Source organism: Lycium barbarum, chromosome 3, assembly GCF_019175385.1.
Source record: "Lycium barbarum isolate Lr01 chromosome 3, ASM1917538v2, whole genome shotgun sequence".
Lineage (NCBI taxonomy): Eukaryota > Viridiplantae > Streptophyta > Magnoliopsida > Solanales > Solanaceae > Lycium > Lycium barbarum.
In genome coordinates, this window is record NC_083339.1 from 9282133 (window position 1) to 9307964 (window position 25832).

General features: G+C 38.3%; 2 protein-coding genes across 2 annotated transcripts; one reads left to right on the plus strand and one right to left on the minus strand.

The window, feature by feature from the left end:
* Positions 1 to 1521: 1521 nt before the first annotated feature.
* On the minus strand, positions 1522 to 22897 carry LOC132630252 (serine/threonine-protein kinase AFC1-like). The gene is made up of 14 exons (XM_060345840.1): positions 22884 to 22897; positions 21789 to 21940; positions 20884 to 21008; positions 12474 to 12645; positions 11188 to 11214; positions 10488 to 10641; positions 10354 to 10402; positions 10124 to 10238; positions 9820 to 9908; positions 7892 to 8051; positions 7748 to 7812; positions 6535 to 6632; positions 6342 to 6447; positions 1522 to 4125 (listed from the first exon to the last, which is right to left on the minus strand). Exons 1-14 carry the CDS (start codon positions 22895 to 22897, stop codon positions 3973 to 3975), a joined length of 1479 nt encoding a protein of 492 aa, XP_060201823.1. The 3' UTR covers positions 1522 to 3972.
* Positions 22898 to 23270: 373 nt separating this feature from the next.
* Positions 23271 to 25562, plus strand: LOC132630254 (uncharacterized). The gene is made up of 4 exons (XM_060345844.1): positions 23271 to 23650; positions 23930 to 24390; positions 24549 to 25102; positions 25215 to 25562. The coding sequence occupies exons 1-4, from the start codon at positions 23271 to 23273 to the stop codon at positions 25560 to 25562; spliced, it is 1743 nt and encodes a 580-aa protein (XP_060201827.1).
* Positions 25563 to 25832: the final 270 nt, after the last annotated feature.

Here is a 25832-nt window from a genome sequence, read left to right on the forward strand (position 1 = left end):
TTCGTTTCTACACCTTTCAAATTTTTGGTACTCAAAGTCTTATTCTCCACCTTGTAGTCATCTTCCCCATTCTCCTCCCGTTTTGCCCCATATTATAATTAAAAGAATTATTTGAAACCTAATTTTATCAAATTATCATACTACAACATATACTCCCTCTATTTCAATTTATATGAACCCATTACTATTTGGAGAGTCTACGAGGTGGTTCTTTAACCACGTTTTTCTTACATTTTTTTTCAAAATTATTTGAATTATAAATTATCATGACTTGTAGTGCTTTTTATATAGTTTTCAAATATATAAATTTTAGTTTTACAAACTTGAAATATTTATGTCAAATTTACGGTCAAAGTTATAAAGTTTGATCCTCATACGCCGAAAAAGTTCACATAAATTGAAACGGAAGGATTATTGTTTTTTCTCCAATAATGGTGTTCAACCTAAATAATTGACACCTCAATCATTCAATTGTAGATGCTACCTCCCACTAACACAAGTACCGAATAACTGAATAACTCTGCTACCACCCAGACTTAAAGTTTGTCAATAAGATCACCATACACAATTGATTTAATTGAGAAAAATGAAAGGGCATGGAAAAATTAGCCCTGCACCTTTGAAGAAATAACATCCTGAATAAGAAGGCATATTTGTGGAAGAAACTAGACTAGCATCCAAAATTAGTCCAGATCATTTGCCAAAAAAAATTCATATCATTGACGTTTGAGCATCCTGCTATCTTTTTCGAGATGTATGAGACAGAAATTAGACTTGAACTAAGAGTCAAATTTCCATTGACGCTAACATTAGCATTTTCCATAGATAAATTGACCGTCGTTATTATTTCGAAATGGAGTAATCAAACCCCAATCAATATTTGTCCTTCATCTCTCACATAAATGATGGTCCTTAAAAGTTGAAGCCAAACTAGTAAAGATGTCAAAATTGTTCTCTAAACCTTGTAACCAATATAAACCAAAAAAATTTGCATTAATGTGGTCAAAATTTATTTAGACCAAACCAATCATATGCGGCGCATTGAGCGTATCATTATGAGCCCGTTTGGATTGACTTATAAGTTAGTCAAACCAACTTATAAGTCATTTTTAACCTATTTGAGTGTTCGACAAAAATAGAAAACAACTTAATTAAGTTAAAAAATACTTAAAATAAGTCAAAACCAAAAGGTTGCTCAGCCCTAACTTTTTTTTTTAGGGGGGGGGGGGGGGGGGGGCTTAAAAGCTATTCTGATTTGACCACCAACTTTACCCTTTTATCCCTTATATTTTCTATTAATTTCAATCCTTACTTCTAAAAATCCTTTAAGCACTTTTATCCAAACACGTAACTGTTTATTCATAAAATAACTTTCACCACTTAAAAGTACTTAAGCACTTACGCTTAAAGGTCAGTTTTTTCCAGCTAATCCAAAGGAGCTCTATATCACTTATTTTGTGGCGTGTCAAAATTATGAGCCTATCTTCAGTCTACCGATAGTTAAATTTACATGATAAAAAATTAGTTGAACACCAATTGCACTTGGTTAACCAGAAAATGGTACATAAAATGTTGAGCATAATCAAATCATGCATCCAATCGTATCTAAAACACCAAACAGTGAAAAAAAACATCTAGTTTTCAAAGAAGGAAAACCAAGAAGCAGTGGCGCGATAAACCCGGTGGATAACGAGACCGTCCCTCTACCTTTCTTAGTAGGATTTCACCAAGTAGCCAATTTTCAATATGATAATATTTACTTTTCGCCAATTTTGACAAACGTCATTCCTCCTCCATTGCTTAGCAATTGTGCTTTGTTAAAGTACCGACGGAGAGCAACGCAACCTATGGGTAGAGACGATTTCGTGGCAAAATCTAATTCATCAATAAAAATTAGATTCACCTTCACTCAAGGAGGTTTCGAAGGCCGGCTTTGAAATAGCACGATTTAATAGGAAGGGCAGAGACACATTAACTCAAACACAGCTATACATTAAACACTTGGTAGTTTTCAGTTGTCTTAAATAGCGGTTCTCCAAGCTGCTATCTGTTCACTTGCACCCCTTTCTCCACTGAAATACCAGACTTCTGTTTGTAGTGGACCTGAAACCGACTATAACTGATGTCCGGTTGAGTAATGCTCGAGTAAGACACATTTACTCAACCCCAGATAAAGTAAAATCACATGCATTATGTATCTAGAGTTTCAAACCAGAACAAATACAAAAGAACTCTAAAGAGAGCAAGATCTCGTTCCCACAGCTTTTGCCTTGTCAATTTGTGACAGCAATATAAAAGAAAGAAAAACACATGGAAACTTTAGTAGGGAAAGAAAGGTTGGTAACTCAAAAGTTGAAAGAGTGACACACACTTTTGCTAAAGGAGGCCAACTACTAAATCTCTCTGGCATTAACAAAGATGGGAATTGGGATTATTATGATAGATCACCAAAAGGCAGCTTATAATACTCCAATCTTTGTTTCTTGGACCCTTCAAAAATGCCGCTGGGTGCGTGTCGAGAGTCCTCCAAGAGTAGTGCAGTTTTTGAAGGATCCGACACGAGTGTGGTAGCATTTATGAAGAGTCGGAGCAATATAGATTCCATTAGGTATACTACATTACTCTTGTCAGCAATTACAGCTCAAAAAGGATGCAATGAGAGCATATTAGGTTAGATATTGCAGTGAAACCATCACAAAAACTTGAGAAAATGGAAAGTTCAACCGGCAATGTCTCTGCTACAATTTGAGCCTTGTCATCACTCCAACACTTAACGGCTATTTTATACATACTGTATACACGCACCAGAGAGGAATCAACAAGATGGTGCTTGCTGTTACGGAGGCCAATGTTTAGGCTTTTACAAAGAACATTATCTAAAGTTTTATCTAAGTGTTGTCCTTAGAAAAGATTTTGCTCAGTTACAACAATCAAAGAGCACTAATCAACCATTCAAACTGCCTCCAGATGCATTGCATAGGGGACAACATTTATATCCAGGAAACTTAATGACAATGAGCACTGGCAGACCCAGCTATGTAGCTCTGGGTTCGGCCCAAGACAGTGGTGTTCAGCCAGAAATATAAAAATTAAACTAAAAGTAAGTAAAAGAACAGGATACGAACCCATAGCATTACGTAAATATGTGGTTTGATAGTAAAATCCTTGAGACCAGAGGTTAACCACATGTTAGATGTTGCAACGAGTCTCACAACTCACAAGCTACATTCCTTTATATAGTTTTTGGTAGCTCCAACCATTAGTAGAAAACAAGATGTGCAAATCCTGGATCAGTCACTATCAACCGCTACACCACCATCCTCCAAAAACAAGATTCCCAAACCATTGTGCTCAAAAAACAAAAAAGAAAAACACGAAGATTCCCAAGCTGTAAAAGAGGATATAAAGGTAATGTGGTAAGGGGTAGTTGTTTCCTTTTTAAAGAAACAAATATTTATAAGGAATAGGCCATAGTGTGTTTCATTTTAAAAACTCAAGGAAAGAGACAACAAAATAAGAGATTAATGAAACTAAAGGAAGAAAGCAACTGAACAAGCTGTAAGCTGACAGATACACACATGGTTATTCCAAGTGTATTAATTTCGTTAATGTGAACTTATTTAAAACTGCCAAAAGAAATGCAAAATTTAGCATTCCCAATGAATTACGTAACTCCAGGAAGTAAAAAAACTCCACCTCACTTTAACACTTCAATCACTTTAAGATCCAACATCTACAGAATTTCTGCACTGCTGGTCCAACCACTCACCGAAATTTAACAAGAGAGAGTGCTATCTAGATCGGGAAAGTAAAACGGCACCTTCTTGACCATTTTCAATCACTTCCGCAATCCAACATCTACTAAATTCATAACAGCACTCAGGCCCACCTACTCACCACTCACGAGTATTAAGCAATATTTCAACACTTGTCTAAATAATCCACCAACATTAATTTCATATTATCACGCCATTAAAATAAAAGCTGACGAGAAGTAACACAACACCAGGACAGGCATACTGGAAATATGACACGCGAATTCCTTACTTGATCTTCTATCTTCTTCCCTTGCAAAAGATCAATGAGATCTCCAGCAGAGTGATCCACGTGTTGTATTATCAGGTTCTGAAATATGATAGAGATAATATAACAACTAATAAAAACAATTCAATTAATGGAAAGGGGTTTAAAGAAAAAACAGAATATTAAAGCTCCAAAGCACTCATAGATCAATTATCCGTTTGGCAAATTTGGCTACATACTCAGAAATTAATGAATGAACCAACCAATTCTCAAGGATATAAACTAATGGATCAGTACCGCTAACAAATTACAATATCCAATCATGCATTTCTTTTAGTCAAAACTATTCAAAAATGTACAGGGAGTTGGGAAGCTTCTCGTATCAAGATATCACTCATATTACCCAAATTCAACATTTCCCTTGTAGAACAGGAGAAACCTAATCAAACGATCGTACAAAAGGCCGAGCGTGAAAAAAAGAACACCAGAAAACATGAAAAGGTATTATTCACAGCATTCATACTATATCTTTTCAAACTACCAACTCAAAGGTATGAACATATATATTGTCACAGGCCGACTCCTCCTAAGCGGCAGCGGCACATAAATAGCCCGTGCGGCGCTCGTAGTCCCACCTGACTACAAGCCAGCCTTTCCTTATCCTAGGTTTTCTTGGCACGACCCCATGCCTATGGTGAAGCTTGCCTTAGAGGCTTAGCTTTCCTTGTGCCGCCCGTTTGATGTCAAGGCTTCAGCATTGTCTTGCTATCATACTCTTATGGCGCATTTCATATGCTGGGTCTCGTCTATGCGCACCCCTTGGGTTGGCTACAAACATGCATATCCCTCGCCTGGCACTGAGCGTCGCTCCTGCGCGCACAGTCCTATCCTCAAGCTTGACACTTGCCTTGTGTCGTGCCCGAGTAGGGCAACTTCCAATCCTTGGCCTTCGTCCGGTGCGATCCTCTTTCATGTGCCTATGATTGTCTCATGGCATTGGCAAACATAGCCCTCGCAACTTACTTCCATCCCTCGTAGTGCAGCGTCACCCCACGACTGCACGTCTAGGCCAACAGACCCTTGCTTGTAAGGCTGAACCCAAGCCAAGCTCACAAGTCAATATACGAGGCTCTTGAGTGGTGCCTCGAGTACTCAATTGGCATGGAGGTCTTTAACATCCATAAAGATAGCCCACGGGGCATAATCAATTCCTACGTCAAGCCTCCAGCACTCGTTGTGCGCCCAACGCGGCCCGCAGGCACGGCGCCGTCCATAGAGTGCCCTAACTCGTATGGATACCTAGGACACTCCTATGATGTGCCTAGGCAGGCCCTTGAGGTCCTCCCTCAAGGTTGCTCACTTAGTGCGACTGGCCGACAGCACGCACAGGGGAGGCTGGCTGAGCTGTAGACACCTCTGCCCCCCTTATATATGCTTTAAAAAGAAAAACCCAAGTTCTAGCACTGGACATCATTTTGCCAGAGAATCACACTTGGCCTTTCTCACTCTTCCGAACTCCAAATGAGGCGCCGTCTATTCCTAACTCTTTCTCTTGACTTCCTTCACTCCTCCATGAAGTTTCATCTCATTCCCATACTCGTGGATCGAGATATAGCCTTCGGGAGCTTTATCACTGACACTGCTCCTTGGCTAAGTCAAGCCCTTAGGTGAACGATCTTCAAATAACGCCAAACTTGGTAAGCACATTCCATAACATCCTAGGAAGGGTCCTCTCACCCTAAATCCCAAGATTCCATCCATAGCTCGGAAACGCACGGGACTGACACTCAGGCTCGCGTGTGGCCTCGTCCACCGACGGCCGATGGGCTCATCCCAGACCCTTGCTAAACTTCCTTGGCACTCTTATAATACGCCATAGAGCATCTCTAGATTCTTATTGACTCTCGCCCGTCGGAGCCCCTTGTCAGTGCACGTCGCCCGCGCACGGCTAACACTGCCTGCACGGCCAACCCTGCCTGCGCGCGACGGACACTCATGTGCGCACTTATCCTGCACGACTGACACTCGCTTGGCCCTCCTGGGGCGCGCAGGGGTTATGGGCGCCAAGGCACAACGAAGGCAGCCCGTAACAATATATATATTTGTCAATGCAGTTGCTAAAAGCTAGGGAAAACCAAAAACAAAAGAAAAAAAAAAGATAAATGAGTGAGATATATCCTACATACTAAAAGCAAAATTCACACATCTGCACTTGTGCTCGTTGAGAAGTTTATCGCAACAAGGCCTTATGAAAATTCTCACAAGATTAAAAACAGAAAGATTTGCACCACTAGCTACAGCTTAGACTCAGGAATTACCGGGAGACGAGGCAATTTCCAGACAACCCTCATACTTTCACTTGAAGTTGCGCGTTCTGGCCAATCCAACCTTGCACCCCTTCTAAAATATTTCTCAGCACGACGGCTACAAAAAAATGAGGCAAATAAAATTTGTTCTATTTGATGAAATAACATAAACAACCAATAAAACCAAAAGCAACAAAAATCTTACTCAGCTCTCACATCCATGTGCTGAGGAAGAGGCCCTAGTACCTTTTCCATCATCGCAAGATGCTCCAAGTTCTCATGTGTTTGGAAAAGAGCCTCACCCTATGTATGCATTGAGGTTTTGAGGGCTCATAAGTGAAAGTCAGAAAATCAAATGTCACAAAGCAATCATATCAGAGCCCGGGTAAAGTGCAACTTTTGAAAGCAAAACCACAAATAAATATAAATAGCTTACAGTGCAACAAACAGAAGTGTGGACTCCATGGCAAGAATGTTTAGCAAAGGAAAAGATACCTAGACCTAAATTAGACCCGAGATCACAGGAATAAAGCGATTCCAAGAAGAAGGATTTAACTCCTCCGCTGGCATGCAAAATGAGAATCCTTCCTTTAGAAAGAGAAACAAGAGTTCGTGTCAAGCATTATTGTCGTCACACCCAGTCTTTTTCAAATAATTTACCACATTTTCGAACAATGCTCATTATATTTGTTTTGAGAAAGAACAAGGGATGCTCATTATATTCCTGCAGTTGGACCCAAAATCTTCTAAAATATTAATAGGAAAAGGAAGTTAACTAATCCAATTAAATGCAGAAACCATGTAACAGATGATGAACATTTTTCAATGTCTAACCGAATGGTCTGAACCTTTTTCGGAAAGCAAGCACCTGTGCATCACTGGATCATGACAGCCTTCTCAAACAAAAAAAGATAAGCCTATTGATTATCATGGAGCACACATTCAGGGGTTACAGGTCGAAAAGATGATTTGACCATGGATTTTCGTTGAGTATATCCACTGTATTCAACAGGTCTAGGGTAGTTCACAGAAATCACTGTAAAACTGTGTCATAACAATTTTCTCCAGTCATACCTCATTGGGTACTCGTCAATGCTAAATAATCACTTCATAACCCTCGGTCTTGGGGTTTTAGGTGTATTATGGACAAAATAGCATTAGGAGCTATAGTCGTGTATTGTCTTGCCATTTAAGACGATTAGGACAGATCAGAGGGCATAATAGTCCTAGCCTCAACCTTCACGTAACTAAGTTTGGTAGTAGTAGGTGAAGAAGATCATGATAAATATCCCAGCTTTTCAATAACATAGATGCTCTACTTAGGAGCAAAAAGAAAAAAGAGAACAAGAAAACTATAACAAACAAGATAACTAACAAACAAGGATGTAAAATCATACACATAATTAACTCTCACTTACAGAGCAAAGCTCAACAAGTATGCAACCTACACTCCATACATCACAGGGATAGTTCCATCCAAGACCTATAAAACAGCATAAGACAAACTAAAAGACTGACAAGATGCAACTTAAAGATGCAAATCTGAAAGAGATAGGAGCTACCTAAAATAACCTCTGGAGCACGGTAATGGTGTGTAGACACCACATAAGTATGATCCTGATGTTCAAATGTAGTAATGCCGAAGTCAATGAGCTTAATAGCACTTGACTTGGGTACATTCTTGAAGTAAGAACCATCTTTTGCAGGTCGCAGCAGGAATTTCATAGCAGACAAGAAGGGGAAAATGACATCAGTGGTAAACACTTTTTATGTTGCAGAAAGCGGAGAAATCAAAAAACAATCACGACCTGGGCGATATGCCATTTCAGAAACAAAGGACATGCTATTTTTTTTCCCGAAAAAGAAGGTAATAATGATAACACGCTAATGTTATACAATCTCTGAGCTAGATCCTGGTTTCTACTTCCTAACCAACCAAGTAGATGGAACCATTGGTAAGTTTACAATACATACAAAGGCAGTTCGTATGAAAAAATTGAGCAGAAGGATAGAAGAACAAAAACAAACTTGCTCGATCTCCTGTTTCAGAGCTAAAACACGAAAAACTGACAAAGCAGAGAAAATGTTACTTCAATAAAGTATTCTACTTTCTTTTTTGGGTTATTCCAAAGAATAACACTATCTTCTTCTTCTTCTTTTTTTTTTTTTTTTTTGATGACATGAGAACCCGCAGCCGCTACCCTTTGGGTGCGCACAGGGTAAACCCAGCTCCTGTGCAATAGCTCGCAAACCATACAGGAGAGATAATCCGCACTAGGTAAGTCCCGTGCGACGAGCTCGAATCAGAAGGCAAACCAACAGCAGGGGTTTCGAACTTGAGACCTTCATTATGAAACCCCATGCTCAACCAACTGAGCCACCCTTGCGGGTAGAATAACACTATCTTAAAAGATCAACATTTTCTCCCTGTACTTTAATACTTTTCACTGTCCCAAAAAAGGCTAAATGGCAGCACTTCTATACACCACATTTGACTCTCCATTATAAACCGCAGACTCTTACATCAATGCAGGTGCTCATAGTGAAAAAAAAAAAAAAAGGAGGAAATTGGATGGAATACTAGGTTAAAGATGTCCATTTACCTCCCTACCTCATATTTAATCTTACGCTTTATTACTTTGACAATCTGAACCGATCAAGCGGGTGCATAAAATATGTATCATGTATTCCTGTCATGACATTAGGCAACAAGGTAGTGCTGTTTAATCTGTTTAAACGCTGAAGAGCACAGTGAAGTCAGAGACACTTTGATTATTTTAATCTTTTGTTCTTATTCCCTCATTCTAAATGGATGACTTAGTTTAACTAGGCTGAGTAAAAGCTTCAATAGATTATCATTGTAGCAGACTAGATTAGACTTAGACCTTCAAAGAGCAAAGTGAAAAATTTGTCACACCAAAAACAAGACAATAAGATTCAGTATCTTTTTACAAGAGCTGGAGTTATTTAAGGCAAAATTTTGTATTACAAGAAATGGCTCTATTTACTGACAACAAAAGGAGTCAGAAAAGTAGCACAGCTGCTGATGATATATAAAATCTGTTACTTATATATTTAAAAAAAAAAAAAAAAAAGAGGAGCCAGAAAAGTAACTTGAAATGAAGAAAATCCATTGCTAAAATTTGGAAAATAACCATCCTATTTTGAAACAGTAAGCATTAGCTTTTACATGGTCCAGGAGAGAAACCATAGGCGCAATGCAGATAGACTAAACACTACCAAGACATCTCTCTCCCTATCCCCTACATGTGCCAATTATTGAGAGAGAGAGACTAATAAAGCCAAAGAATAAGAAGAAAATGCCCAGAAAACTTCAGTTTGCATTGTCTACGTTGATAGAAAGGCCAAAATGCTAATCCACAGGTTATTCTTTAGCAAACCTGATTACACAAATATTGAGTTGATTCTCATAATCACAATGCTATTGAAAAGCAATTTCAATAAGACATAGTATATGATGGATTACCTTGTAATCTGGAACTTTGACATACTCTGATGAAACAAGGAGAATATTTTCTGGCTTCAGATCAGTGTGAATCAGTCGCATATCATGCATAACTGCAAGAAGAAATAGGAATGAGCAAACTGCTAGAGTTTATGAACATCAATATTCCTAGAATAAATATTCGCAAGCATATAAGTAGAGATGCTCCCTTGCTCCAAAAGTAATCATATGTGCAACATAAAATCCAACTTAAAATGGTAACACGATCTGAGCCTCATAAAGCTTCTGAAAATTAACAGAAAAGTATGGTAAAGATTAGTTCGCACACATGCTACAGACTCCAAAAGTTGTCTTCCAAACTCCCGTACAAGATCAATGAGAAATGAACGGTAGCTGTTTTTGCGAAGAAAATCGTATAAGCTTGGACCAAGCTTCTCAAAAACCTGTTAAGACCAATTAAATCCATCCTCAAGTTTTTACACCCAGAATTATCATACAAGAAGGAGCTTAGCTGCCCCTCCAAATCCAATCAAATCATAAGCACTAATAATTACTTACAATACATATATGATTACGATAGTCAAACCAATTCCTTATTTGCACACAACTGCAAGAATAAAAGGAAGTGGTACTAGAATCACTTCAATTTCGGCTGTCAGTAAAGGAACACAAAAGGAAACAATAATTCCTACCGTTTGCCACCAAGATCATGCCTGACAAGTTTCTGTAGGACGTCTATCTCAATCATTGCTGCTTCTCGATATTTATGTATTGAACGAACAACTTTAATTGCCACAAGTTCCTTCGTTTCGTTGTCGAGGCATTCAAGGACTCGTCCAAAAGTCCCTGCAATTAGGTACCAAATAGATACAGCTAAATAAATGAACTAAAATATGTTCCACATGAGCAGTGCAAGAAGTGCACTATTAGAACTTAGAAGCTTCTCAAGAAGTAATTTAATATTCCTGTATCATTTGGGCAATCTGTCAATAGACACTACCAAAAGTATCAACCTTGATAAGCGGACACGTAGTCATGATCTGTCAATGCTCAGTGAAACTGAATATAAAAATACTGAGTAACAAAGATCACAGGCCATTTCTTTTTTTAACCATATTTTAACTCACTAAATGGAAAAATAGCAGGAAAAACCGACAAAAACATGTGACCATTTAGCCAAGATATCAAGAGAAAAGCAGTTTGGCAAAATGATCTTAATCAGGCTAGCAGGAAAAGAAAAGGATTTATTCAAACATAATTAAGATTGCTTCAATAACAGAAAGTACAACGACATTATATGTGTATAAAACAAAATAACCACCCCCTGCCCAAAACATAGAAAGAAAAGGAGGCAAGATTCAGGAAAGGAAAAGAGAGAGGGGAATAACTAACCTTCCCCCATTTTGCTGAGTATCCTATCTGCAAACACAGCAAGGAGTGGATTAGGAAAGAGAAGCAAATGTTACGAACATAACTCTTTCAGGATAATCATTTTGGTGCAGTTGCATGTGATCATCCCGCTAATTGTAGATGTCAGTTCACTAAGCCGATTGCCAAATCTAGGTTAAGGTGATAATTGGAAAGAAACTGTACCATCCTGTATTTACTCTGATAGAAAAGAATTGTTATGATGGTACTTGAACAAAATGTCCAAAACACAGGTATAATAACCCTCAAGAGGATAGTCAATTAATTTTCAAGGGACTGTGTTACTATGCCCTAAAGTATACTTAGTATCTCAGTTGTGGATAAGCCGCATCACACAAATAATGGAGAGAATGATGACCTCAATACTTCATCATTTTGGACTAGAGCATATTTGATAAAAATCACCAGGGAACAAAACTAGGCCCCACAGAAAGCCAAGAATTCTCGCTCTGCCAGAACAGAAATTGGGATGATTTCTTTTATCAGTAAAAAGAAAAAATTCTAGTAACCAGTTGGTACAAAAAAAATTCTAGTAACCAGTTGGTACCTTATATCCTTGGCCAAGGCTAATTCAACTTTGCAAGCTCATATCATAGTTTGCAGCATTACAACTCACATTCACTTATAAGAGCATATCTCCATTCTCTTAAGACACTTACACAAGGACATCTAGAATGATTAGTACTACTTGAAATACTGCTAGCTTGTGCAATTTGTCAAGTGCTAGAATCAAGTTAAAAAATACAATTTAGATGCTAAGATTCTAAATCTTTTTTAATAACCACAAAATCATCGAAGGCCAGTGGCACACGGTTCAAAACATGGTGGATAATGGAGCCGCCCCTCTATAACTCTTCCCCGCCTAAATACCATGCTTTTATTTGTGGTACGGTTCGAACCCGTGATGTGCTATTAACCAAAACATCACAATCGTGCTCTTACCACTAGACACTAGACCAAAGCCCGAATACTAAGATCCTAACTCATTTGATAGAAGGGAAAGTAAGATGTAGATCTTAGGTACGAATAGTCAAAATCTGAAAGTGCAACTTCTAATTAAAAAAATAGAAAGGCCTTTTTATTGTTTATAAATAATAGAAGGCCTTTTCAACATGGAAAGACAGAATCACTTGCCCGACTGTAACACATTAGAAATCCTGGTACACTTGCAATGTGGAGTTACCAATAGAAATAAACGTGGAGTTACCAATAGAAATAAAATAATTTACGAGAACAAAAAGGCAACTTACAGCGAGGAGTTAAGTTCTCCCCAATGGAAAACACATAGTGGCCATCTTTATCATCCGGTCTCCGAGGAGGGAATCCAATATGAGGGATCCCTTTGTAATATATTGAAGAATAAGCATAATTCAGCCCTGCTCCATTTCCAAATTCTTGCCCATAGTATATTGTTGGAAGAACCTAAATTTTTAAAAAATATTATATTCCGTTCCTTCCCAATGCCTTTTTCTCAAAAGACATAATTCAGAGATTTCACTTATAGCATATCAAATGATACCGCATATTTATTGACTGATTTGGACTACATCATGATTTGCAACACTATGTCTATAGCATATGAACACCTTACTCCTATCCTATGTGTGATGATAGGAAATGATACGAGCATGATATTTAGCAGGCAAACAGAAAGGCACAGAATTGACATTCCAAATGGTATCTCCCCAGCACTTACCCTTGACAGATAAGAGAGTAATGTTATTAAATGCTCGATGAGATACAAGAACATGAAACCTCAAATGCTTGATAAGATATAGGAATATAATGACTGCATCCTGTTCCAGAATATTGAGACTTGCTAACTGATACACTCATCAAAAAAGAAATGTAAGAGACTCATCAAGAAAAATTGCTAATTGATACAAGTGCCAAACTTTTCAGACCAAAACGCATGCCATGGAAATATCTAACATTGTTAATTTGCGATGGCAATAGGATAAAAGATACTGCTAATTTCCAGAAAGCAACACCATATAACACATCTTATAGGTCTCCTTCTATCAGTAGATGGCCAGCCATTTTTCCAACACATTTTTCTATACGCTTGGTAACAATTTTGCCAAAGCTCCATTGATAGCCTCAAACATTCCATCTACGTTTAACATTCAAGTATGCATGCTACCTCTAAATACCTCAAGTGCGTTCAAAATGAAGATAACTCATAATAGACCATTCATTTCCAATTACCATGTAAGGTCTTTCTGGACTTTCAGAAATTTTAAGGATTAATTCAAGTTTCCAACGAGAAGGAAAAGAAAAAACCAAACATATTCTATGCATAAGCATTTTTTTCTCAAACAGATATTCACGCATAACTAAAAGCTAATGAACACTTAGTATCGCCACTGTATCATTTCCTGAGATTTAGGTGCTTCTAAGCCAAAATAGCTTTTAAGCACTTTTCTAATGTTTGGGTGATAAAAAAGTGCTTTTAAGCACTTGTTTTTAAATCAAAATAACAAAAATAAGCCAAAAGCCATAACTTAGGATTCCTAACTTATGGCTTATGCTTTATAAGCCATAAGTTATAAGCCCATCGAAACAGACTCTAATTTGCAAGCCTTATCAGTGTCAAAAGTGACAATAGTTTCCAGTCCCTTATGTAGACACGGGAAGAGGACAAGGACAAGGTGACATCAGTTTCTCAAAACATAGGAGTTTACATGGTAAAGATTCCAAAAGCATAAATTTATTCTACTGCAACTATATAGACATACATAGACTTTCAGATACAACTTTTGGAAAATAACTTTTGATTTTTGGTCTTTGAAACAAATTTTTTCTTTTCTGATCAAGTAATTTTTGGTCTTTGAAACAAAATTCTCCTACAGTAGTTAAGGTTCCTGAAAAGAACACAAGCAGCCAACCACTAACCAATAGCTCCACCTAAACATGGTTTTTAAGGGTTTCATTCATTTATTTTTCCGTTTTGAACAAATTTTCTTGACTCAGTTTTCTAAAACAAATTTTAGTTCAGTTTTCTAAAACAAATTTTAGACACTCACTCTATAAGACATCTGGAAATGCATAGTTACCTTCATCCCATACAACAAAATTCTATTTACCTATAAAGTAAAAAAGCCAGTAGTAGCGCAAAAATCAACTAAAAAAGGTATCAGTGCCCAAACTGTAGGCAAAGTTCGAGCCATGGAGGATGTTGTCATAATAAATAACCCTTTCAAGCAAATTTGCCTCAAAATATAAACTTTATGCCCACTACCATTTTACGAAAACGACCTTGTCATTCTCTCTCTTCTGCCCTCTCTCTTCTGCTTTCTCTCTCTTCTGCCCTCAACGGTAACATCTATCTCCCTTCTCCCCCCAACCCCACCTGCCACCCCGTCCGGCGACCAGACCGCGTCCGGCGACCAGGTAACTCCGGCGATCAGGTAACGCCGGCCACTTTTCCGGCCAGATTTACTTTTTTCTCCCCTCCCTTTTCTTCATCTCCTATTCTTCTTCTCTTCTCCTTTTTTAGCTGCTTCTGGCGCTGCCAGAACTCAGTCGCGCCATCGCCGGAGACTTTTCCGGCACCATTTTTCGGCCAGCCCCCTCTTTCTCCCTCCTTTTTTCTCTTTTTTTCCTTTTTCTTTTCCTGTTCCTTTTTTTTTTCCCCCTCTTCTCTTCTCCTGTTTCAGGTCTTTGTGATCAGAATTCCGACAGTGAACAGTAACTCGGCCGTTGAACAGTGTTTTCCGGCGGCGACCAGGTTCAGTTCACCTGGAGTTGGTACCCCCGGTTGCCATACTCATTATTTGTCCATACACTTGTAGTTACATTTTGCTAACTTTAGACTTTTGAATTTATTAGTTCATACTCATTCTTGTGGCTTTGCTTAGTGATGGTAGACTAGGGTCATGTTCTCGTTCGGGGACGGGGGCGAGGGGTAAGTGGGTTAAAGGAGCGTCTAGGTTGAGAGTAGGTTCTTGGAACATTGGGACGTTAACGGGGAAGTCCATAGAGCTAGTTAAGATTCTTAAGAAGAGGAAGATTAATATAGCTTGTATCCAAGAGACCAAATGGGTAGGTCCTAAATCTAAGGAGGTAGACGGGTATAAGTTGTGGTTCTCTGGTAGGTCGAAGTATAGAAATGGGGTGGGCATTTTAGTAGATAGTGAATTAAGGGATCAGGTGGTAGAGGTTAGGAGGGCCACTGATAGGATGATGTCGATTAAGGTGGTCGTTGAAGGACTCACTTTGAACATTATTAGTGCATATGCGCCGCAAGCGGGCTTAGGCGAGGAGGAGAAGAGGCGCTTTTGGGAGGATTTGGACGAGTTAGTGGAAGGCATACCGCCTACTGAGAAGCTATTCGTGGGAGGTGATTTCAATGGACACATAGGGCCTATTTCGGGAGGCTATGATGATGTGCATGGAGGCTTTGGCTTCGGGGACAGGAATGGAGGAGGAGTCTCACTTTTGGATTTTGCAAGAGCTTTTGGGTTGGTGATAGCCAATTCGAGTTTCCCAAAGAAGGAGGAACACTTGGTAACCTTCCGTAGTTCAGTGGCTAAAACTCAGATAGACTTTTTACTCCTTAGGAAGGATGATAAAGGTCTGTGCAAAGATTGTAAGGTCATTCCGAGCGACTATCTTACAACCCAACATAAGCTCTTGGTGATGGATTTAGGGATCAAGAGGACGAGGAAGAAGAGGGTCATGGATGACCGACCTAGGATCAGATGGGGTAGTTTGACCACGATTAGTGCACTGGAGATGGGAGAGAAATTGAAGGATATGGGGGCCTGGGATAGTAGTGGGGATGCGACCAGTATGTGGGATAAGACGGCTAGTTGCATTAGGGTGGTAGCAAGGGAAGTGTTGGGGGTCTCGACAGGTAGTCGTGGTCATCATCGAGGGGACTGGTGGTGGAATGGAGAAGTTCAAGGGAAAGCGGAAGCAAAGAAGGTGGCGTATGCGAAGTTGATAGAAAGCAAGGATGAGGTGGAGAAGTGGACGAATACGGAGCTTTATAAGATGGCGAGGAAGGAGGCGAAGTTGGCGGTTTCGACGACAAAAGCGGCAGCTTTTGAACGCATGTATGCTGAACTAGAAGAGAAAGGAGGGGACCAGAAATTGTTCAGGCTAGACAAGGCGAGGGAGAGAAATGCACGTGATGTGGATCAAGTAAAGTGCATCAAGGACGAGCATGGCAAAGTATTGGTAAAGGAGACTCTCATTAGACGGAGATGGCAGTCATACTTTTACAAACTCTTGAATGAAGAAGGGGACAAAGACATTGTGTTGGGAGATTTAGAACATACAGGAAAGTGTCGTGATTATGGGTATTGCAGGAGTGTTAAGGTTGAGGAGTTTAGGGGTGCTGTTCGTAGGATGCGCAGGGGAAGAGCGATCGGAGCTGACGGGATTCCTGGGGAATTTTGGAAGAGCGCGGGGCCGGCAGGTTTGAAGTGGATGATTAGGTTGTTTAATGTCATCTTCAAGACGGCATTGATGCTCGAAGAATGGAGGGCGAGTGTAATGATCCCTCTATACAAGAATAAGGGAGATATCCAGAGTTGTAACAACTATAGAGGTATCAAACTGCTAAGCCATACTATGAAAGTGTGGGAAAGGGTGGTGGAGATGAGGGTGAGGAGAGGTGCGTCTATTTCAGAGAACCAGTTCGGATTCATGCGGGGACGCTCAACTACAGAAGCCATCCATCTTGTGAGAAGATTGGTGGAGCAGTATAGGGAGAGGAAGAGAGACTTACACATGGTATTCATCGACCTAGAAAAGGCTTATGACAAAGTTCTAAGAGAGATCCTATGAAAATGCTTGGAGGCTAAAAGTGTACCTGTGGCGTACATTAGGGTGATCAAGAATATGTATGAGGGAGCCAAAACCAGAGAAGGACAGTAGGAGGAGACTCAGAGCACTTTCCAGTTGTGATGGGGTTGCATCAAGGATCAGCTCTTAGTCCGTTTTTATTTGCCTTAGTGATGGATGGATTGACACGGCAAATTCAAGGTGAGGTGCCACGGTGTATGCTTTTCGCGGACGACATAGTCCTGATCGACGAGACTCGTAGCGGAGTTAAAAGTTGGAGGGTTGGAGGCATACCCTGGAGGCTAAAGGGTTTAAGCTAAGTAGGACCAAGACAGAGTACTTGGAGTGTAAGTTCAGTGAAGCACCTCAGGAGGCTGGCTTGGAAGTGAGGCTTGGTACCCAGGCTATCCAGAAGAAAAGTAGTTTTAAGTACCTTGGGTCTATTGTGCAAGGCAACGGGGAGATTGACGATGATGTCACACATCGTATTGGGGCAAGGTGGATGAAATGGAGGCTTGCTTCCGGAGTGCTATGTGACAAGAAGGTGCCACCAAATCTTAAGGGCAAGTACTACAAAGCGGTGGTTAGACCGACTATGTTGTATGGGGCGAAGTGTTGACCAGTTAAAATCTCTCACGTTCAAAAGATGAAAGTTGCCGAGATGAGAATGTTGAGATGGATGTGTGGCCACACCAGGAGTGACAGGATTAGGAATGAGGATATTCGGGATAAGGTGGGGGTAGCCTCGGTGGAAGACAAGATGCGAGAAGCGAGATTGAGATGGTTTGGGCATGTGAAGAGGAGAGACACAGATGCCCCAGTGCGGAGGTGTGAGAGGTTGGCCATGGATGGTTTCAGACGAGGTAGGGGGAGGCCGAAGAAGTATTGGGGAGAGGTAATTAGACACGACATGGCGCAATTACAGCTTACCGAGGACATGACCTTAGATAGGAGGGTTTGGAGGACCCAAATTAGGGTAGAAGGCTAGTAGATAGTCTCGTTATCCGTTCTTATTAGTAGTCGCAGTATCGCAATTTAATTTCTTGTGCTCCGATTTATGCTATAATCTGCTATTTCCTGTGCTTTAATTACCCTGTGGTATCGGTGTCGCTTGCATTATTTTATTTTATATTATTTCATTTTCATATCGCTTTAAATCTCTTAGCCTTATCTGACTTTTTTTTATGCTTTTATGCTTTTCTTGAGCCGAGGGTCTTTCGAAAACAGTCATCCTACCTTGGTAGGAGTAAGGTCTGCGTACACTCTACCCTCCCCAGACCGCACGATGTGGGATTTTACTGGGTGTTGTTGTTGTTGTTGTGAAGAAAGGACATAAATGTTCCATTAACTATGAGAGTAGGTTCAAAATAGTCCCTTAACTATGCACTTAACGGTTTTGGTCCTTTAACTTTGCCATAAGTTAACAAAAATGGTCCCTCAACTATGAGGTTTGGTTAAAAATAGTCCCTTAAGTATGCACGTAACAGTTTTGGTCCTTTAAGTTCGCCAAATGTTAACACTTTTAGTCTCCGACAAAATATACATCGAACTCTGTTTGTTAGATTTGACGAGAACTATGAAAAAATTAGCGAGAACTCACATTTGGGTGTACGCATTACTAAAGAAAAGGTCAAATACCTTAGGATAAAACCGACGGACATCAGTCGGTTATAGGTAAAAACAGAGGGAAAACCTACAGACTTGATAATGTCAGAAAATAGTGTCTCGGAACACAAAGACCAATGGACTATGTAGATTAAAATCGAGGGAGTCTATCAGCTAAGTAAAATACACCAGACCTTAGAAATAAATTAGAAATAGCAGAAACTACAAAAATTATCACTACTAAAAACAAGCGAAAAAAACGATGGACGGAAACCGATGGATAAAATCGAGGGACACTATTTTTTTATTTTTTTTTTAGTTTTTATTATTTTTTACGAAAACCAACGAACGTCTGTCGGTTATTTTCAAGGAAAATGCGCAGAAACTATTTTTTTTTTTTAAAGAATCACTATGATGGAAGAATTTATTTTCGGGTTTTCAGTAAAAATGAGTCTAGCGTATTTTACTTAGCCGATGGAGTTCGTCGGTTTTAATCGACAGAGTCCGTCGGTCTTTGTGTTCCGAGACACTATTTTCTGACATTATCAAGTCTGTAGGTTTTTCCTCTGTTTTTACCTATAACCGACTGATGTCCGTCGGTTTTATCCTGAGGTATTTGGCCTTTTCTTTAGTAATGCGTACACCTAAATATGAGTTCTCGCTAGTTTTTTCATAGTTCTCGTCAAATCTAACAAACAGAGTTCGATGAATATTTTGTCGGAGACTAAAAGTGTTAACATTTGGCGAACTTAAAGGACCAAAACTGTTAAGTGCATACTTAAGGGACTCTTTTTAACCAACCCTCATGGTTGAGGGACCATTTTTGTTAACTTGTGGCAAACTTAAAGGACCAAAACCGTTAAGTGCATAGTTAAGGGACTATTTTGAATCTACTCTCATAGTTAAGGGACCATTTATGTCCTTTTCTCTTGTTGTTGTTGTTGACCTGGTTTTCTCCCATAAAACTCCATATTAAGAAGTTTGACTTCGGACGCAATCCTAGTCTAAAAACTACCTCAAGTCCCGTAATTTTTTTTATTCTTTTTTTGGAATAAGCTACTCAAGATCCATAATTTTTAGCACCCTTTTAATGGCAAAAATGAACTGCCTTACTAAACAACCTACATCTTCTCATAAAGAAGGTACTTCAAATTCAAGCTTCTAGGCCTAACATGGCTTTTATCAACATTCTTGATGAACGTTCATGTCTAGCTCATCTTTCACAAGTACCCCTCCAGCTACCTTATGATTCTCACATTACAAATTTCAGTTCCAACTCAAAACAAATGAACTCTGAATTCACATGTTATACCAATGGGTTAATAGCATTTTTGTTCCCTAAATTATAGATATACTCTGATTTTGACAAGCACATTTAACCTTCACTTAATCGAACTGTGTGTTTTTAGTCCTTTTATGTAAGAAGTATGTTGTACATGAGTCACTTTTAGAACTATATTACCCTCAAATATGGAGTAACAGTACAAGCTTAACATAATAAATTGGGCAATTAAGTGGCAGAGCGACTAATAATTATGGTAAATTTGTTAATATTCACAAGCAAAGGGATCAAACGTGCACATTTCTATTAATTGAAGGTTAAATGTGCTTAGTCAGATATTACAAAGATCAAAATTAGAATTTATCAATAAACAAACTTCAAAATGTAACAATTCATTTAGCTGAAACTGAGCCCTAGCTGATACAAACAAACTTCACAAATCTTTACATAATAAAACAAAATAAATAAAATACCAGCACAAACTAATACTACATTTTTAACTAATTTTCAATTCTTTTTCAAATGAACTCCAAATTCACATATTTTAGCAATTTTCTTGACATAAAAAAACTTCAAAAGTGGCGAAGCGACTAATAACTGTGGTAAATTTGTGAATATTCACAAGCAAACGGATCAAAAATGCACTTTTCTATTAATTGAAGGTTAAATGCGCTTAGTCAGCTATTACAAGGATCAAAATCAGAATTTATCAATAATAGAGGCACCAAAAATGCTGCTATTAACATAAACAAACTTCAAAATGCACCAATTCATGTAGCTAAAGTTAAGTCCTAGTTGAAAAAAACAAACTTCACAAATCTTCACATAATAAAACACAATAAATAAAATTCAAAATGCAATAATTCATAACTAGTTCAAAATTGAGGCCTAGTTGATACAAATTACAAACAAACTTCACATAATCAAAACACAATTAAAAACAAAATACATATTTAAGTAAATAATTTTCAAATAAATACCTTAGGAATTGGAGGTTGAATAATTGGTGGTCCCACATCCCATGTTAAACGAGGTCGTTTTCGAGGTCGCTTGTTATCAATATTTCTCCTTTGAGAAAATTCCATTAATGGTTGAGTCTCCATATATAATCACCAAAAAAAAAATTATAATTAAAATATTTGATGAATTTTATTCGAAAATTTAACGATTCGAAAACCCTATGGATTGTAACAGATCTTTGAAATGAAATGAGAGAGAAAAGTAACCATAGTTAGTTAGTTAATCATTAGCCTTAGTTAGAGGTAGAGTTGGGCTTACGGGTTTGTTTAGTTGACCCGACTTTGTCCGGCATGTATTATAAAGGGAATTTTACATAAATGACTACACTTTGGGGGTTTAAAATTTCCCATAGCTACAGTTTCAATATTTACATTGCGTAGCTACAGTTTCCCCGCTGTATTCAAAAAATGGCTCGCTATATTCATAAAACGGCTAGCTGTATTCAGGAATACATCGAATAAAAAAAATTCAAAAATTCTTTTCACTGTATTCAAGTCACATGTATTCATGAAATAACTATCTGTATTCATAAACTGGCTTGCTGTATTGATGAATGCAACAAGTAAAAACTGAATACATAAAAATATAGATAGACCAAAAATTAACAAATACACTCTAAAAAAAGAATACATTCTAAACATTTAACAAAAAAAAGCTCAAAAAAGTGAATACAATCGCCGTATTCGTGAATACAACAATACCAACCACTAGCTCCGGCCAGATCTGTCGACAATTTCCGACTAGATCCGCCAGAAATTTCACAATAACAACAACAACAGAGAGAGAGAACAACAACCAACAACAACAACAGCAGCCATCGCCGGAGCTTACTTCTCCGGCGAACCACAACAACAACAACACCAACCAGGTCTGGAGGATGAGCAGGCGGTGGTCACGACGGAGCTATGGCGGCAACGAGAGACATCGTCGTTGCTAGCAACCAGATCTAAGGGAGGCACTGGCGGTGATAACGGCGGAGCAAGCAACACATTTAATCTTGGATGCAGAGCACTGTAGCTGGTAATAATACAGATAACAAAAAAGCAATACAATCTTGTGGCACAACTGAGACTTATGGGTTCTCATTGTGTGTTTGAATCCAAAACAAGGACATGTACATGAAGTTCTCCTTAAAACAGTGTGGTCCTTATCGTTTATGCCTGGATTCATGAATATGGTTTTCTTCGTTGAATTAGCTTTTTCTTCTGTGGAAATTTTGAAATTTCTCTTGTACGGATTAGAGAGAGAGGTGACGGAGGACAAAGAAAATGGGAGCAGATTGTGAGAGAATAGAGAGAATATAGTTTTCAATACTAAATACAATATGATTTTAGTGCACTAGTTACCTTGTGTAATTGACATACAAAATTTAGCTATGAGATGTAATTTTGGCAAAGTATAGCTACTAAATATAAATAAGGCCAAATGTTCTCTATACCATATAGATTTCCCTATTATAAAGGGCTTATACCCATCACGATTTTAAAAAAGGAAAAATTTCACAAATGACTAATATTTGAGGGTTAAAGATTCAGCGTAGCAACACTTTCATTATTTACGTATCGTAGCAAATCCAATCCACTTATCCGCGTGTATCCAACATTGGTTTCACGCTGTATTCAGGAATACAGTTAGTTAAAAAGTTGATGAAATCTTGGAACCAAATCTTTTTAAACGTGGCAAACAAAAATAAAATATTCCTAAAATCATGCTTAACAGATATTTTCCAAAAATTAACACGGCTCTTTATTCCTCCATACATTCAAATTTGAATTCAAATTTGCATCATCAATAGTTGAAAACAGAGCAATTTCAGTCAAAATTTAGAATTCAATTTTACCAACTCCATGCATAAAACTATCTCAGAATTAAATTGCGAATCTCTTGCGTTTGTGTATGTCAAATTCGGTGTTGTATGTATCAGTTTCTACGTAAATCCTTTTTGTTGACGTATACAGACATTGTTGGATTCATCTCGTCGCCATTATATACAGCAAAAGGTAATTAATAGTTCAATTTATGTTCATGACCAATTTATACAGATATAGATGATACAACAGTCTTACGGATGATTTTGTTGCTAATTTTTTGCAGTCCTGAATTTATCGTTCTAAATTCAAGTAATGTCTAATATAACAGCGGTAATTCGACATTCTGGTTTTTGGAACGATGACAATTGTTTCGTTAATTACTCTATAGATGCAGTAGTGTTCAAAGAGTATACCTCGTATGATGAGTTAGTTGATGCAATAGCGAAGCAGGTGCGAATAGATACAAGTATCAAAAAAAAATCACTATCAAATATATGATCGATGGTAATTCCATGCCTATGGAAATACACAATGACATGAGTGTCCGGGTGTATGTTGAACTGAAGAAAGAGAATAGGCAGTTCGGGATGTATCCGTTGTGTATCACAACAACTGATGGGACGCGTGAATACAGTCTATCAGGAGAAATTGTTATTCAAGGTAGCCTAGCAATAGCGGATACCAATGGTATTCTAGAAATGGATGCTAATGATTCGGTAGCACTGGCGGCATCAGCTTCTAGTAAGGAAATAGTTATATTCGGAAGAGAGAATGATTTGATCATTTCAAACCGTAATCAGAAAGAAGTCATGGTAAATCAGGTATACAATGATAAGGAAACTTTGAAAGCTGTGATGACGAAGTATGCTATTGACAATAGATTTCAATTCCGAACAGAGAGGTCAAATTCTGTAAGGTCAGTTAGTTACTGATTTTTTTGATGTATTTGTATGTCTCTATAAATTCAATACAATTATGTTAGGGTAGTGTATTAAACTGCTTACATGTATGTCTACTAATTTTGAATACATGATTATATGTGTGTTTTGATTATTATATATTTTCTAAATTCACTGTCTTGAATAATCATATGATGTGTATTTTTTGACTGTATATGTATATATACATATCCGGTATTGCAGCTACACCCTTGCATGTCTTTCTAGACAATGTGAGTGGAAATTGAAAGCTTCAGGTATCAACAGATCAGCTATGTTCAAAATCAGAGAGTTCGTGGAGAAACATACATGCCATTGAAGGATAAGGTGTATACGCAACATCAAGCTAGTGGTGGTTTTATAGCTAGCATTATTAAGCCAAAATTTAGAAATTATAAGAGAAAGTATGTGCCTAGTGATATAGTAGATGATGTTAAAAATGATTTTGGGATGGATGTGCCATACATGAAAGCATGGCGTGCTAAAGAAAAGGCTATGACGGAGCCGGGATACGTATACATTTTGGATAAAACATACCCAGGTTCTCATATAAGAATGAAGAAAACATCTGAAAATGAGTTCTTGTATCTTTTTGTAGCATTGTATGCCTTTATAAAGGGCTTTGAATGTTGTCGACCCATCGTGGTTGTAGATGGCAGCCACATCAAAACAGCATACAATAGGACATTTGTTTCAGCAAGCATGATGGATGGTGCAGGTATTTCAAAATCGATCATTTTAGTTATATAAAAAGCTTATGGAACTCAAAAAAAAAAAATTATGTATTCAACTGATTTTGCAGGGAATATACTACCTTTGGCGTATGGCGTGATTGATTCAGAAAATGATAAGTCTTGGACATGGTTCTTCGAACAGTTCAAGGAAGCTTATGGGCTACGGGAGAGCACCATGTTGTATCTAATAGGCATGAATCCATCATCAAGGCTGTATCCAAAGTATATCCTAATGTTCCCCATTTTGCATGCATATGGCATCTTTGGAAGAATGTATACAATAAATATAGAAAAAGTCACAAGGTGCTGAGTGGGGTGTACTATGCAATGGCAAAAGCGTATACACAGGATGAGTTTGACATGCTAATGGAAAAGGTTGAGACGGTGGATATTCGTGTAAAGGATTACTTGGAGCTAGCCGGAAAGGAAAAGTGGTCTAGGCTTTATGCTCCAGTCAACCGAGCATGGACAATGACGTCTAATATTGCTGGGTCTATCAATTCAGCTCTCGTACAAGCAAGAGAATTGCCAATATTTGATTTTCTGGAAGAAGTTAGGATTATGTTTGGGCGCTGGAATTACACTAACCGACAAAATGGTTCATATACATTCACAACACTTGGGAAGAAATTCAATGAAATGCTTTCCATTAATGAGTGTAAATCTGCACGCATGACAGTTAGTTTCTGTGTATCTGTTTGTGTATTTAATTTCTTTGGTATATTTTATGGTCTGTATGACTCTTATATTTATATATTAGTCGAAATACGCCTGTAACATGCTAATATATTTTTGTATGGTTTCTTAGGCAATACCATCAACCAAATACGTGCACACGGTAATTGATGAGGGGCGGCGTTTCATAGTTTGTATTGAAAAGAAGACATGCAGTTGCAAGGAGTTTCAGATGGAGGAGATTCCTTGCCCACATGCCTGGGCTGTTCTTAAGAAAAAAAATCTCACAGCCGACAACTATTGCTCAAAAATATACAAACCTGAAACTGTGATGAAGACTTATGATATCCCAGTTTATCCTCGACCCGATGAGAGTGAATGGAAAATACCTGGATACATTTTGGAAGAGGTAGTTTTTCCACCGAGATACAAGAGACCGCCTGGAAGGCCAAAGAAGAAGCGCGATAATTCTTTATCTTAATGGTTTTCAACTAAACATACAAATTCGTGTAGTAGGTGTGGACATGTTGGACACAATAGGCGTTCTTGTACAAATGAGCCTCGAAGAAAGTAGTTGGTGTTTCCGTTCTAAATCTTGTTGTCTAATGTTTTCCAATATTGGACCAAATCAACTGCAAAGGACGATTGTCGTTTATGTTCCCTGATTTTTGGTCCTGTATGTTTGTTTGGAACACTGAATAAAGGAAACGATTTTATATGAAAGCATTGAAGTGTTTGTGGTGTATTTTGT

Coding starts and splice junctions, on each gene's coding strand:
- LOC132630254 (XM_060345844.1), top strand. CDS start 23,271: ATGAGTGTCCGGGTGTATGTTGAACTGAAGAAAGAGAATAGGCAGTTC. Junction 23,651..23,929: donor GAGAGGTCAAATTCTGTAAG/GTCAGTTAGTTA, acceptor TGAAAGCTTCAG/GTATCAACAGATCAGCTATG. Junction 25,103..25,214: donor CAGTTAGTTTCTGTGTATCT/GTTTGTGTATTT, acceptor ATGGTTTCTTAG/GCAATACCATCAACCAAATA.
- LOC132630252 (XM_060345840.1), bottom strand. Junction 10,642..11,187: donor ACTCAGCAAAATGGGGGAAG/GTTAGTTATTCC, acceptor ACCTAATTGCAG/GGACTTTTGGACGAGTCCTT. Junction 9,909..10,123: donor ACTTTTGGAGTCTGTAGCAT/GTGTGCGAACTA, acceptor TTCTTCTTGCAG/TTATGCATGATATGCGACTG.